Genomic DNA, 16,482 nt, shown 5'->3' with positions numbered 1-16,482 from the left:
GGTTTGCGCTTAGCATCCAGCCAAAGTTACTAACCACTTTTGGAGCTAACTGGGACTCTCAAATTGTATCCTAATGTCGACAGCAGATAAAAGTTGTATTCATAACATGAATAACTTAGCTAATATACTTTTTTTTAAATAAGTTATATTAACTGGCTAGCTAGCTAGTGTTAGCAACATTGGGTGGTCAATAAGACTGAGCGCTAGCTAACCAGCTGAGCTAGCAAACAATGTAACAAAAGTATAATTTCGGATTCTAAAAAATATTCCAGGAATATTTCAGGAATCCCAGTAGCATGTACCCCTGGTGCACTGTTTAATTATTTAGCCATTTAAACAATTCGTTTTTTGGATGACAATGTATCAATTTTTGCGGACTCAACAACAGTTGATTGGTTGCCACAAATTCTGGGGCGCGGCTTAGCATAGGGTAAATCACTATTCTAAAAGGATTGTAGATTTTTTTTAAGAGGGAAAAAAAGTGACATCTTTTAACTCATGGTGGCGCTCTAAACATGTACAGTTCCCATAGGTGTAGGGCTTGTACAACGAGCCATGCCTTAATCTTTCGTATTACAGGAACTACAGTACATAGAAGAAAAACTGAAGTCGTAACCTTTTCACTGATGTAATCAGATCTCATGTCTAATTCCCAGTGCGTCCACTAACCGCAGTAGCAGATCACATGACGTGACTTTGCCACTTGAAACCAGATGTGTCTGGTTTCATCTGGTTTGGGTAGCGAACTGAACTGATTTTCAAGCCTGTCAATTTAAAACTGCCTGGTGGGAAGTATTGTTCCTAGAGATTATGGATATGCCTTTGTTGAAGGGATTTTGGGGGGGATGAAACCGTTCACACTTTAGGTCTGTACTGATTTCGGACGGCAGGCACTGTCACCTCACGCAACTAGGATCCATCTAAGCCCAAAGTCCCATCAATATCCTAGTTGTGGTCAGGATCCAACTTGTGGTAAGAAGCTATGGCGATAGTAGTCTGCTAAAAAGAGAGTTTAGGTCTTCTGCTGCAGACGCTACCATTTCTGTTGGGGTTGGAGATTTGCTGCATGTCAAGAAAGTGTGTCCCCACTGCCACATCGCCAATGTTGGCATCATCCAGGATCTGCACTTTGATTCGCCGGGCAAGGGGAGGAAACTGCTCGATGAAAGAGATCTGCTCATTCCACTCAGGAGTGTTGGTGTTGGACTCCACTGACGTCTCACCCTTTAATAAAAAGCAGTATTTCTCAATTGAAGCAGTCCATTGATACATTCACATACTGTAGGTCTTACAATTAAATTATAAAAATCAGGCTAGTTTCATTTTAGAGAAAGGTTAATTATTTTATTTTAAAAAACTCCCAAAAGCCGGAGAGCGGTTTAGTGCTATTGTAATCCTATTCTTACAGTACATCAAGAGAAGGAATGCAGTAAAGGAAATATAGGGTTGTGCCATGATGTGAATGAGGTGACAAGGCAGCCACAGTGACACACTCCATTTGTTTGGAAACAGTGGTGTGTTTGCCATTACCTTACCAGGAAAGGCAGAGTGTACTGTACAAATAAAGGGACCACAACCCAGTAAACAAATAGTGGATGTATTGTAAGAGTGTGTGTTGTTGGGAGTTGAGTCATAGAAACACAAGCATATCACAGGGAGGACATAGATGGCGTGTATGACACCAGGCGGGTAGAGTTGAGAGGAACTCAAATAAGGAAGAGACATCCCATATTAAAAAATATTACAGTTTAGTATATAATACTGCTGTACTTACTAGAGAAGTATGTAGTATACTGTAGAATACTATACTACACACTGTAGTGTCCCTCGTTCATGTGTAGTACTTACTATTGACACATTGGATCCTGGTCTGCTTAAGTGTGCAACGCCCATCAATGTTGGCTCGATAACCCACATTTTTAAATTAACATTGTTGTCAAGAAATATTCCAAAAGTATGGAAATCAGCTCTTGTGCTGAGACTCCATTATGTTTAATTAGGCATTCCAGTTAAGAACAAATTCTTATTTACAATGAAAGCCTACCCCGGCCAAACCCTAATCCGGACGACGCTGGGCCAATTGTGCGCAGCCCTATGGGACTCCCAATCATGTCCGGTTGTGATACAGCCTGGAATAGAACCAGGGTCTATAGTGACGCCTCTAGCACTGAGATGCAGTGCCTTAGACTGCTGCGCCACTCTGGGCCCTAATTATAGCCCCATTTAAGGCTTCGTTGTCTAGCTAAGATTCTTGAATCCTTGGTATATGTACAACTTTTCTCTTTTCTATCTGAGAAATGTATTTTGAATGTAAACCAATCAGGGTTTAGGCCTAGGCATAGCACTATTACAGCAATCACTTTAGTTGTTAATGATCTTGTCAATGATTTAGACACTAAAATGAAATGTGCTGCTTTGTTTGTGGACCTGTCAAAATCTTTTGATACTATTGAACATTTTATTAAATAAGTTGTCCTCGATAGGCCTGAGCTCTGACGCCTGTTCATGGTTTCATGATTATCTTAGTGACAGATCTCACGCCATCGTGATTGATGGGGTTAAAGGAAAACTCCACCCAAAAACAATATTTTTCTATTTCTTTAGAAAACGTGATTGCTGACAAGCAAAACATTCTTGGGGACTATGTCAACAATGGACTAATGAAACAAATACCAAAAGATCGTTTTGGGTGGAATTTTCCTTTAAGTCCGAATTTCTTGAAGTACGTAAAGGTGTTTCGTGGGGTTGAAACTAGAACTTCTTCTTTTCATTTTTTATATAAATGCTAATGGTCAATCAAAATGTAATTTAATCTATATGCAGATGATACTATTATGTACGCAATTTACCCAACTGCTGACCTGGCTGTGGCAAGACTACAGTCTGATTTTTCAGTTGTAGGAAGTCCTTACTGATTTAAAACTCGTACTTAATACGTGCAAAACAAATACGTTGTTTTCAAGTTCATGTAAGATTGTCTCAGCTGGATTACATCTTTACTCATCGGATGGTTCTTTAATCGAACGAGTCCCTGCATACAAATGCCTTGGTATGTAGAATGACAATGATTTATTGTTTAAAAAACATACGACTGAGCTTGTTTTAGAAACTAAGATTTAAAGTGTTTTTTTCTTTTTTACAGAAACAGATGTTGTCTCTCTCTAGTCAGCAGGAAGCAGATTGTGCAGTCAATCTTTCTACCTGGTCTTGATTATGGTGATACTATTTATCAAAGTGCAGCTGCTTTTAATTGTAAACCCTTGGATGCCGTTTTATCACAGGAGACAGTTGTAGCCTAGTGGTTAGAGTGTTGGGCCAGACACCGAAAGGCTGCTAGATCGAATCCCCGAGCTGACAAGGTAAAAATCTGTCGTTCTGCCCCTGAACAAGGCAGTTAACCCACTCTTCCTAGGCCGTCATTGTAAATAAGAATTTGTTCTTAACTGACTTGCCTAGTTAAATAAAAAAATGTAATAAAAAATTGACACCCTGTCAAAATAAAGGTTAAATAAAAAATACAAAAATAAAAACTATAGAATGTTGCAGTATATTGTAGAACATCCACACAAAACAATCACTGTAGTATATACTACAGTAATGTCCAAAACCTACTTACAGGTTATAGAAAATGTGCTATTTTAGTATTTCTCCAGTAGGTTTCCTGAAGGAGAAAGCCTCCACTTCTATGTCACATATAATAAAACAAAAACACTACAGTAAATACTACAGTATACTACAGTCCGCAAAAACACTACATTACACAATAGTATATACTAGTTATTTTATTTATTTATTTTATTATTTATACTATAGTTAACTGTTAACTGTAAATACTACAGTATACTACAAAAACTAATACTACAGTTCTTTTATTTATTTATTTTATTATTTATACTATAGTTAACCGTTAACTGTTAACTGTAAATACTACAGTATACTACAAAAAGACTACATTACACTATAGTATATACTACAGTTATTTTATTTATTTATTTATTTTATTATTTATACTATAGTTAACTGTTAACTGTTAACTGTAAATACTACAGTATACTACAAAAACACTACATTACACTATAGTATATACTACAGTTCTTTTATTTATTATTTATACTATAGTTTACTGTTAACTGTAAATACTACAGTATACTACAAAAACACTACATTAATTACTATAGTATATATTGAAGTTTTATTTTATTTATTTATACTACAGTAAAGTCAGCAAAAAGAGCAAAAACACTACAGTGAATACTACAGTACTTAAATGCAGGGCTCATCTGCAAAATAGGCCATTAAATAAATGTTTTTCTTAAAATTGTATACTACAGTATTTTCTCATGTGAACTGGCACAACAAAGACAACCCTGCACTAATGACTGAATAAACAAAACCAACAAAACCATTTAATAGACTATTTGTTATATGAATGCGACCGAAATTGATTTGATATACATTATTTCTAGCATATATCCAACAGATTGGGGTCAATTCCATTTAAATTCAGTCAATTCAGGAAGTAAATTTTCCTCATGACGAAAATGGAATTGGAATTTCAGTTTACTTCCTGAATTGACAGAATTGAAATGGAATTGATCAAAACCTTGTTATTCAAAATCTAAAAGAACCTGTACCTGTTGGCCTGCGAATGTGACCTGCACGTAAGGGTCAATGAAGACCTTCTTGTCCCCCATCATCTTAGAGAAGCTACCCAGGAAGCCAGCGCTCATACTGGGTAAACCTTCTGCCTTGTAGATCTTCACCAGGAACTTAGCCCAAGGCCTCTCCATTGGCATTCTCTTGGGCAAGAGCAGGTTCCTACACAGAGAGGAAAGCAACATGAGCCCAATTTCAATTCAAATCAATACAACTTAAGTTATCCTCTCAGAGGCAATTAAGAAAGAAAAATCCAGGAATAGTGAGCAGTTTTAGCTTTCCTGCATCAATACTTTTTTGTTGTTGAATTAATTAACAATACGGGCAGAAGAAAAATAAAATGGGAAATCAGCCAATGAATTCAAGTAATAAACACAGCAAAAAAAGAAACATCCCTTTTTCAGGACCCTGTCTTTCAAAGACAATTCATAAAAATCTGAATAACTTCACAGATCTTCATTGTAAAGGGTTTAAACACTGTTTCCCATGCTTGTTCAATGAACCATAAACAATTAATGAACATGCACCTGTGGAGACGGTCGCGTTAAGACACCTAACAGCTTACAGACGGTAGGCAATTAAGGTTACAGTTATGAAAACTTAGGACACGAAAGAGGGCCTTTCTACTGACTCTGAAAAACACCAAAAGAAAGATGCCCACGGTCTGCTCATCTGCCGTGAATGTGCCTTAGGCATGCTGCAAGGAGGCATGAGGACTGCAAATGTAGCCAGGGCAATAAATTGCAATGTCGTACTGTGAGACGCCTAAGACAGCGCTACAGGGAGACAGGACGGAAAGCTATCGTCCTCGCAGTGGCAGACACACGTGGTAAAAACACCTGCACAGGATCGGTTCATGCGAAATCACCTGGGGACAGGTACAGGATGGACAACAACTGCTTGACCTACACCAGGAACGCACAATCCCTCCATCAGTGCTCAGACTGTCCGCAATAGGCTGAGAGAGGCTGGGCTGAGGGCTTGTAGGCCTGTTTGTAAAGCAGGTCCTCACCAGACATCACCGGAACAACGTCGGCCCTACGGGCACAAACCCAACGTCACTGGACTAGACAGTACTGGCAAAAAGTGCTCTTCAACTGATGAGGTCGCGGTTTTGTCTCACCACGGGGTGATGGTCGGATTGTGTTTATCGTCAAAGGAATGAGCGTTACACAGAGGTGTACACTGGGGCGGGATCGATTTTGGAGTGGAGGGTCCGTCATGGTCTGGGGCAGTGTGTCACAGGATCATCGGACTGAGCTTGTTGTCATTGCAGGAATCTCAACGCTGTGCGTTAACAGGGAAGACATCCTCCTCCCTCATGTGGTACCCTTCCTGCGGCTCATTGACATGACCCTCCAGATGACAATGCCACCAGCCATACTGCTCGTTCTGTGCGTGATTTTCCTGCAAGACAGGAATGTCAGTGTTCTGCCATGGCCAGCGAAGAGCGCCGGATCTCAATCCATTGAGCACGTCTGGGACCTGTTGGATCGGAGGGGCTAGGGTAGGGCATTCCCCCAGAAATGTCCGGAATTGCAGGTGCTTGGTGGAAGAGTGGGGTAACATCTCACAGCAAGAATGGCAAATCTGTTGCAGTCCATGAGGAGGAGATGCACTGCAATACTTAATGCAGCTGGTGGCCACACCAGATACTGACTGTTACTTTTGATTTTGCTCAGGGACACATTATTCCATTTTCTGATGGTGTCAGCGTGTTCTTACCTGTTTTCCTTGTTTTTGTATGTGTTTAGTTGGTCAGGGCGTGAGTTGGGGTGAGCATTCTATGTTATGTGTTTCTATGTTGGGTTAAATGTGTTGCCTGATATGGTTCTCAATTAGAGGCAGGTGTTTGACGTTTCCTCTGATTGGAGACCATTTAAGGTAGGCTGTTCTACTGTTTGTTTTGTGGGTGATTGTTCTGTGTCTGTGTCTGTTTGCACCACACGGGACTGTTTCGTTTGTTCGTTCGTTTGGCTAGTCTTTCCTGTTCGTGCGTTCTTCGTGTCTATGTAAGTTCTCAAGTTCAGGTCTGTCTACGTCGTTTTTGTTGTTTTGTTTCTATTCAAGTGTTCTTCGTATGTTCGTCTTTGCTTTAATAAATATTCATTATGTCTACATATCGCTGCGTGTTGGTCCGATCCATGCTCCTCCTCGTCCGAGGAGGAGGAATATGAGAACGTTACAGAATCACCCACCTACAAGGACCAAGCGGCGTGGGAGAAAGCAACAGCGATCGCAGGATTCATGGACATGGGAGGAATATTGGATGGTAAAGGTCCATGGGCACAGCCAGGAGAATATCGCCGCCTCGTGAAGAGCTGGAGGCAGCATAAAGCCGAGAGGCGGCGGTATGAGGAGGCAGCACGGAAGCAAGAGAAGGATCTGGGCTACACTACGTGGGAGGAGATCGACAGGTGGGGGAGATCGACAGGTGGGCGATCGACCCAAGGAGAGTGCCGGAGCCCCGCTGGGATTCTCTGGCGCAGTGTGAGGAGGGATACCGACGAATGAGAGCAGCGACGACGCGATAGGAAGCCTGTTAGTCAAGCCCAAAAATGTCTTGGGGGGGGGGGGGGGGGTGAAGGTAGTGTGGCGAAGTCAGGTAGGAGACCTGCGCCCACTCCCCGATCTTACCGTGGAGAGCGAGAGTACGGGCGAGCACGGTGTTATGCGGTAGAGCGCACGGTGTCTCCTGTACGTGTGCATAGCCCAGTGCGGGTTATTCCACCTCCCCCGCTGGCAGGGCTAGATTGAGTATTGAGCCGGATGTCATGAAGCCGGCCCAACGCATCTGGCTCCAGTGCGTCTCTCGGGCCGGCATACATGGCAACAGCTTACGCATGGTGTCCCCGGTTGCCTACACAGCCCAGTGTGCGGGTTATTACACCCTCCGCACTGGTCGGGCTACGGGGAGCATGACAACGCAGGTCAAGGTGAGTGCAGGCAGGCAGTGCTCGGTGCCTATGTCGCGTGTGGTATTCCGGCGACCAGCGCGTCCCACGGCAGCCCAGTACACCAGTGCTTACACCACGCCACCAAGCCTCTGTGCGGTCTCCAGAGCCCTGTTCCTCCTCCAGCGACTAGCCCTATGGTGCGTGTCTCCAGCCCATTACCACCAGTGCCGGCACACGCACAAAGCCTCCTGTGCGTCTCAGAGCCCTGTTCCTCTCCACGCACTAGCCTATGGTGCATGGTCTCCAGCCATTACCCAGTGCCTACACCACGCACCAAGCTCCTGTGCGCCTTCCAGAGTCTGTGCGTCCTGTGCTGGCTCCCCGCACTAGCCTGAAGGTGCGTGTCCTTAGCCCGGTACCTCCAGTTCCGGCACCACGCACCAGGCCTACAGTGCGCCTCAGCCGGCCAGAGTCTGCCGTCTGCCCAGCGGCGCCTGAACTGCCCGTCTGCCCAACGGCGCCTGAACTGCCCGTCTGCCCAACGCCGTCTGAGCTGTCCGTCTGCCAAGCGCCGCCTGAACTGCCCGTCTGTCCTGAGCCTTCAAAGCCGCCCGTCTGTACTGAGCCTGCAAAGCCGCCCGTCTGTACTGAGCCTTCAAAGCCGCCCGTCTGTCCTGAGCCTTCAGAGCCGTCCGCCAGACAGGGGCCGCTAGAGCCGTCCGCCAGACAGGAGCCGCTAGAGCCGCCGCCAGACAGGAGCCGCTAGAGCCTTCCGCCAGACAGGAGCCGCTAGAGCCTTCCGCCAGACAGGAGCAGCCAGAGCCTTCCGCCAAACAGGAGCAGCCAGAGCCTTCCGCCAGACAGGAGCAGCCAGAGCCTTCCGCCAGACAGGAGCTCCTCGTCCGAGGAGGAGGAATATGACGAACGTTACAGTTAGTCACGTCTGTCGAACTTGTGCAGTTTGTCGCAGTTGTTGAATCTTATGTTCATACAAATATTTACACACGTTACGTTTGCTGAAAATAAACGCAGTTGACCGTGAGAGGACGTTTCATTTTTTGCTGAGTTTAGCTTAAAGTGAGTTATAAACACCACCCACCAAGGAGTAGTCTACATGGCTAATAAAATGTTAAGCATTTGTCTTAGGAGGCATATGACTTACGTCTCAATGTCATTGTTCTGACTGCCTAAAGGAGGCAAACTGGGCATTCCCATTGCGTCTCCTTTCATCACAACACTCAAGGTGCACTTCACGAAGCCTTTTATCCCTGTCCGGGTGTCACTGGGATCGGTAAGGGGAGCCCATTTCTGGTAGAACCTGTGATCTGTTGCGACAGAAAGATATACTTCTTAATGAGTAAAAAAATACAGGGCTGATATTTCTATTGAATAGTGATGTCAAAATGAATGACTATCCCAACTCCCTAAAATTACAATATTGAAAGAATAAGGACTATTCCCTGTAACCTTTAAATCATAGTCTTATCAGGGCACCACAGAGTTTATCTTCCCTTTAATACATGCTTCCAAGTTTTTGTGTCATATCCTGTTTACCTTGCTGACTGTACACAGTGCTGATGTCAATTTTGAAGGTGCCGATAAGTGTCATCATAAATCCCAGCATCTTTTTGTGAACAACCTATGTGGTAAAACAAAGGCTCAGTATATCCAAGGATAACATCACATTATCTTAACTGATCCGGTGAGCCCAGGACATTATGTATCACACCACATGATCCTGTGGTTCCAGTGTGCAAATGCTGCTTCAGGACAAAGATACCTCCTTTCACTTTACACTGATATATACAGTGGGGAGAACAAGTATTCGATACACTGCCGATTTTGCAGGTTTTCCTGTGGCTCCGTAAGAAGCATCTCAAGGTCCTGGAGTGGCCTAGCCAGTCTCCAGACCTGAACCCAATAGAAAATCTTTGGAGGGAGCTGAAAGTCCGTATTGCCCAGCGACAGCCCCGAAACCTGAAGGATCTGGAGAAGGTCTGTATGGAGGAGTGGGCCAAAATCCCTGCTGCAGTGTGTGCAAACCTGGTCATGAACTACAGGAAACGTATGATCTCTGTAATTGCAAACAAAGGTTTCTGTACCAAATATTAAGTTCTACTTTTCTGATGTATAAAATACTTACGCCATGCAATAAAATGCTAATTAATTACTTAAAAATCATACAATGTGATTTTCTGGATTTTTGTTTTAGATTCCGTCTCTCACAGTTGAAGTGTACCTATGATAAAAATTACAGACCTCTACATGCTTTGTAAGTAGGAAAACCTGCAAAATCGGCAGTGTATCAAATACTTGTTCTCCCCACTGTATATTGAATCAAATTCTGATGATCAAAAATGTCAAGTCCAGACATACAACTAACAAATTTTACAACTTACCATTATCTCAATAACTTTATCAAACAGGACATCTTGTGTCTCCTGGAACTCAAACATGAAGTTCTGAGAGAGGAAAGAAACATTGAAGTAACGTGTGGGGAATTGAAACCTTAAGTAAAGAGTCTCTTGGACACCTCCACATATAAAGTAAATGATCTTATTCGATTACACTCAACATCATATGTATTTGGACAGTGAAGCAAACATATTTTATTTGTCTCTACACTCCAGCATTTTGGGTTTGAGATCAAATGTTGCATACGAGGGTATTATTTGAGGGTATTTTCATACATATCGGTTTTACTGTTTCGAAATGAAAGCATTATCTAGTCCCCCCATTTGAAGAAGTCATAAGTATTTGCAATTTGTTTTAGTTGTGTTATGTTATGTTTTTTGGTTATGTTTTTCCCAATAGGAGCTGATCGGTGAATAATGACTGGTCATTTTTTTTCTAAGTTTGGTAGATAAGATGTTTCTGAACACAAATTAATCCTGATAATGTCATGATTAAGAAAAATCACAAATAAATCATGAATAATGATGACAGAGGAGTTTAGCATTTTGGGGGGAATTTGTGAATTTGAAATTGTGAATTTGTGCCTATGTAACTTTCTCACTGATCCTTATTCACAGTTCATTCATGGTTATCCATAATCATGGTAGCACTAGTATTCAGAAGTGTTCAGAAAAATCTTCTATTCTTACTTACAATAAAAGTGACTCCAAAATGACACAATACATTATTCACCATTCAGTTCCTATTGAGCAAAACAATATCTGGTGAAAAAGATATGCATGAAAATACCCTCAAATAAAAGGTGACATTCTGAAATGTCGCCTCATATGAAATATTTGATTTCAAATTCAAAATGCTGGAGTATAAAGACACATTTAACATTTTAGCTTCACTGTCCAAATACAAATGGTGTTGAGTGTATATTCTACACCCCTGAGACGCAGGGTTAAATAGTCCACCTCATTGTAGAATGGACAGTTGGTGGACTTCTGTGTAGCGGTTTTCTTCTTCACTTCTCCCACTCTGATGTACACGGCTGGGTTTATGTTCACGCCCACCAGTTTCTGGGCCTCCAATACATTCACATTAACCTGAGAGAAAGAGCGAAAGAGACTTTAAGATGCTGGTCTTGAAATTACGTTTTTCATGGGACAAATAATGGTGTGATCATAAAGATTAGATGGACCCAACTTTGTCCCGCTTTAAATTAAGTGCAATTCATGAAGGCCTTATCAAGCATTAATAAAGGCTTCAAAATCACTATATTATTGTGTCACAAATCATCTAGAACTGTATGTCATGCTCTATCAAGGATTCATAAATGTGACATCTGTGTGACATAACCACCAATGTCAAATGTGACATAACCCACTATGTCAAATATTACATAAACCAGTGCTTTTTAAAGGGTGAAATAAGCATCTCTTAATAATGGTGTTGGGGGAAACTTTGCCTTTGCCTTCTCCTCCATAACTTTCCTCACTCACCTGGAAGCCCTGTACTCGAGGTATGGCGGCAAGCACATGCTTAGAAAGAGGTCTGCAACGACTAAAACAAAGACAACTCAGCATAAAAATATAATCGTTTTCAACGTAAACTACTGTGTCTAAAAATCCCTCTACAGAAACATGAGAAGAAAAAAACACCTTAAAATGGGAGTGAAAATTATGTTGGCAGACTCCATGTCTGATATATCATAATCGTCATCATCCTCGTCATCGTCTTCATCATCCTCGTCCCCGGTTTTGACCAGACCGCGCCCTAATTTCCTGGTCTCTCGGTCGAGTTTCTCGGGTCGCAGACTCTGCTTTAACCTGAGAGTCAGAGTATCATAATTTGGATCATTGTCATATGAAATACAATAAGAAATACAAATACAGGTGTCTGAACAAATGAACAAAATGTCTAAAACTTGAGAAATCGTCCACAGAAACTTTCCATATGACTAGAGTTCACTGAATGTGATCTTATCTCAGAATGGCATCAATCAAATTTGAGCACTCCTCAATAATCTCTCAATTACAGTGTCTAGGACTTACCTAGGCTCAGCAAAACCTGAGTTTCTGATAACAAGACCTGAGCTGAGAAAGGGGGAAAGGAGAGAAAATGAGAAGAGAGTTTGATATGTGACTTGAAGATTTTTTTTTAAATATAATGATATATTAATTCATCAACATTAGGAATAACATAACAACGTCGGTGAGTATGCAATCTGTTATCAAATATAGACAAATATGGTGGACGAAATGGTGCAGTATTCTACATACTATTCTTTCACTCACTCATCATTGTCTTCCACATTGAGGAATTCCTCACCCTCCCATCCACCGGCAGCACCTTGCACAGGGTGGTATCGTACGTCCAGCTCAATGTATATCTGAACACATGAAGTATATAAAAAAAGTGCCTTTATAGATAAATAAACATGTGTGTGTGTGTGTATGTGTTGTGTATGTGTGTACCAGGATCGTACGTTTAAAAAATGCATTCTACAGTAAAGTGGAGGTTCATTCTCGGTATCCTCCCTGCAGAAGCCTCCACTGGTGTATGTGTTTGACTTACATTTGTCAGGCTGTGGTTGCTGTCTGTCAGTGGCTCTCGGAGTATCAGTCTCCCAGAGGTCACCACATGCTGGAGGCTGATGATTAATTTACCCAGGAGCCTGAGGGAGACATCACGGTCAAACAGCGTTGGACCACCCCTCCATATATGCATATTATATATATCAATTGAATTAAACATTAGATTAAATTCAGCATTTGTCTTTTGTTGGGATTTATTTTTCCCCTCAGTGAAGAAAGGTTGGTCACAAACTCTACATACTGTATGGTTGACAGGTTGTACCGCGGAGAGGTTTACTTATGTGAGGAGGTGCCGGGGAGACAAAAACCTGGTTACTCCTCCTTAAAACTCTCCTCCTGTCTATATACAGTGGGGAGAACAAGTATTTGATACACTGCTGATTTTGAAGGTTTTCCTACTTACAAAGCATGTAGAGGTCTGTAATTTTTATCATAGGTACACTTCAACTGTGAGAGACGGAATCTAAAACAAAAATCCAGAAAATCACATTGTATGATTTTTAAGTAATTAATTTGCAATTTTATTGCATGACATAAGTATTTGATACATCAGAAAAGCAGAACTTATCATTTGTACAGAAACCTTGTTTGCAATTACAAAAGATCATACGTTTCCTATTGTATTGACCAGGTTTGCACACACTGCAGCAGGGATTTTGGCCCACTCCTCCATACATACCATCTCCAGATCCTTCAGGTTTCGGGGCTGTCGCTGGGCAATACGGACGTTCAGCTCCCTCCAAAGATTTTCTATTGGGTTCAGGTCTGGAGACTGGCTAGGCCACTCCAGGACCTTGAGATGCTTCTTACGGAGCCACTCCTTAGTTGCCCTGGCTGTGGTGTCGGGTCGTTGTCATGCTGGAAGATCCAGCCACGACCCATCTTCAATGCTCTTACTGAGGGAAGGAGGTTTTTGGCCAAGATCTCGCGATACATGGCCCCATCCATCCTCCCCTCAATACGGTGCAGTCGTCCTGTCCCCTTTGCAGAAAAGCATCCCCAAAGAATGATGTTTCCACCTCCATGCTTCACGGTTGGGATGGTGTCTTGGGGTTGTACTCAACCTTCTTCTTCCTCCAAACACGGCGAGTGGAGTTTAGACCAAAAAGCTCTATTTTTGTCTCATCAGACCACATGACCTTCTCCCATTCCTCCTCTGGATCATCCAGATGGTCATTGGCAAACTTCAGACGGGCCTGGACATGCACTGCTTGAGCAGGGGGACCTTGCGTGCGCTGCAGGATTTCAATCCATGACAGCGTAGTGTGTTACTAATGTTTTCTTTGAGACTGTGTCCCAGCTCTCTTCAGGTCATTGACCAGGTCCTGCCGTGTAGTTCTGGGCTGATCCCTCACCTTCCTTAGATCATTGATGCCCACGAGGTGAGATCTTGCATGGAGCCCCAGACCGAGGGTGATTGACCGTCATCTTGAACTTCTTCCATTTTCTAATAATTGCGCCAACAGTTGTTGCCTTCTCACCAAGCTGCTTGCCTATTGTCCTGTAGCCCATCCCAGCCTTGTGCAGGTCTACAAATTTATCCCTGATGTCCTTACACAAGCTCTCTGTCTTGGCCATTGTGGAGAGGTTGGAGGCTGTTTGTATGAGTGGGTGGACAGTGTCTTTTAACAGGTAACGAGTTCAAACAGGTGCAGTTAATACATTACATATGGAAACAGAGCGTCTAAAGAAAAACTAACAGGTCTGTGAGAGCCGGAATTCTTACTGGTTGGTAGGTGATCAAATACTTATGTCATGCAATAAAATGCGAATTAATTACTTAAAAATCATACAATGTGATTTTCTGGATTTTTGTTTTAAATTCCGTCTCTCACAGTTGAAGTGTACCTATGATAAAAATTACAGACCTCTACATGCTTTGTAAGTAGGAAAACCTTCAAAATCGGCAGTGTATCAAATACTTGTTCTCCCCACTGTAGATGCGTAAAGTGCGCACTGGACAAAAATGATGGAGCTGTTCTTCCTCCAGAGAGGAGAAAGGCGGTGGGTGAAAAGCATTCTAATCTGAAGCAATTGTAGGACAGGCTGTAGGGTAACCTTAGATAACCCCAGGGCAAATTGCAGACACGAGTGATGAACTGCATGCAGCTCACACACGTATTGATTTGCAGAAGTAAGGGCAAGTAGCAAATCTGCTTTGAAAGAGAGGCACTCTCGCTTTCCTTCGGCTCTAAAGGCCGCTGTGAAATACTGTAGCTTAGAGCACAATAGACAGGGGTGTGTGCTCAGTCCCTTCCTGTACTGCTGTACTCCTTGTTTACACATGACTGCTGTGGCCAAGCACGATATCATCATTAAGTTTGCTGAGAACACAACGGTGGTAGGCCTGATAACCGACACCGGTGAGACAGCCTATAGGGAGGAGGTCAGAGACCTGGCAGTGTGGTGCCAGGACAACAACCTCTCCCTCAATGTGATCAAGACAAAGGAAATGATCACGGACTACAGGAAAAGGAGGGCCGAGCACACCCCCATTCTCATCGACGGGGCTGTAGTGGAGTAGGTTGAGAGTTTCAAGTTCCTTGGTGTCCACATCACCAACAAACTATCATGGTCCAAACACATCAAGACAGTCATGAAGAGGGCACGACAACACCTATTCCCCCTCAGGAGACTTAAAATATTTGGCATGGGTCCTCAGATCCTCAGAAAGTTATACAGCTGCACCATCGAGAGCATCCTGACTGGTTGCATCACCGCCACAAAGTGCTACAGAGGGTAGTGCGTACGGCCCAGTACATCACTGGGGCCAAGCTTCCTGCAATTTAGGACCTCTATACCAGGTGGTGTCAGAGGAAGGCCCAAACATGTTTCAAAGACTCTGGTCACCCAAGTCATAGACTGTTCTCTCCGCTACCGCATGGCAAGCGGTAAAAGAGCGCCGAAGTCTCCTTAACAGCTTCTACCCCGAAGCCATAGACTACTGAACAGCTAATCAAATGGCTATCCGGACTATTTGCATTGACCCCCCCCCACCCCCCCACCCTTTTTTTATGCTGCTCCTACTCGCTGTTTATTATCTACAGTTGAAGTCGGAAGTTTACATACACCTTAGCCAAATACATTTAAACATTAGCCTATCAGAAGCTTCTAAAGCCATGACATCATTTTCTGGAATTTTACAAGCTGTTTAAAGGCACAGTCAACTTTGTGTATGTAAACTTCTGACCCACTGGAATTGTGATACAGTGAATTATAAGTGAAATAATTTGTCTGTAAACAATTGTTGGAAAAATGACTTGTGTCATGCACAAAGTAGATATCCTAACCAATTTGCCAAAACTATAGTTTTTGTGGAGTGGTTGATAAACGAGTTTTAATGACTCCAACCTAAGTGTATGTAAACTTCTGACTTCAACTGTACACATAGTCACTTTACCCCTACCTACATGTACATATTACCTCAAATACCTCGACTAGTCCATAACCCCGCAAATTGACTTGACCACTTTACTTTTTCCACAGTTTGTTATGTTAAAGCCTTATTCTAAAATGTATTAAATTGTATATTTTCCTCATCAGTCTACACACAATACCCCATAATGACCAAAAGAAAAACAGGTTTTTATACATTTTAGCACATTTATTATAAAATAAAAAATGAAATATCACATAAGTATTCAGACCCTTTACTCAGCACTTTGTTGAATCACCTTTGGCAGCGATTACAGCATTGAGCCTTCTTGGATATGACGCTACAGGCTTGGAACACCTGTATTTGGGAAGTTTCTCCCATTCTTCTCTGCAGATCGTCTCAAGCTCTGTCAGGTTGGATGTGGAGCGTTACTGCACAGCTATTTTCAGGTCTCTCCAGAGATGTGCGATCGGGCTCTTGCTGGTCCACTCAAGGACATTGAGACTTGTCCCGAAGTCACACCTGCGTTGTCTTGGCTGTGTGCTTAGGGTCATTG

The 16,482-nt window shown here is 42.7% G+C and overlaps 1 protein-coding gene across 1 annotated transcript in view; it reads right to left on the bottom strand.

Moving 5' to 3' along the window:
- Nucleotides 1-16,482, bottom strand: part of fer1l4 (fer-1 like family member 4) — a 109,002-nt gene that overhangs the window by 76,706 nt on the left and 15,814 nt on the right. Inside the window, exons 4-14 of the mRNA XM_023995786.2 lie at nucleotides 12,531-12,630; nucleotides 12,251-12,345; nucleotides 12,008-12,049; nucleotides 11,615-11,782; nucleotides 11,456-11,516; nucleotides 10,928-11,059; nucleotides 9,953-10,015; nucleotides 9,108-9,192; nucleotides 8,716-8,878; nucleotides 4,635-4,818; nucleotides 1,038-1,224 (exon numbers count right to left, since the gene is read on the bottom strand). Coding sequence (XP_023851554.1) covers nucleotides 1,038-1,224; nucleotides 4,635-4,818; nucleotides 8,716-8,878; nucleotides 9,108-9,192; nucleotides 9,953-10,015; nucleotides 10,928-11,059; nucleotides 11,456-11,516; nucleotides 11,615-11,782; nucleotides 12,008-12,049; nucleotides 12,251-12,345; nucleotides 12,531-12,630 — 1,280 coding nt within the window. The remainder of the gene's footprint in view (nucleotides 1-1,037; nucleotides 1,225-4,634; nucleotides 4,819-8,715; nucleotides 8,879-9,107; nucleotides 9,193-9,952; nucleotides 10,016-10,927; nucleotides 11,060-11,455; nucleotides 11,517-11,614; nucleotides 11,783-12,007; nucleotides 12,050-12,250; nucleotides 12,346-12,530; nucleotides 12,631-16,482) is intronic.

This window comes from Salvelinus sp. IW2-2015, linkage group LG11 (genome assembly GCF_002910315.2).
Source record: "Salvelinus sp. IW2-2015 linkage group LG11, ASM291031v2, whole genome shotgun sequence".
Classification (NCBI taxonomy): domain Eukaryota; kingdom Metazoa; phylum Chordata; class Actinopteri; order Salmoniformes; family Salmonidae; genus Salvelinus; species Salvelinus sp. IW2-2015.
This window is presented reverse-complemented; position numbering and strand designations above follow the sequence as displayed.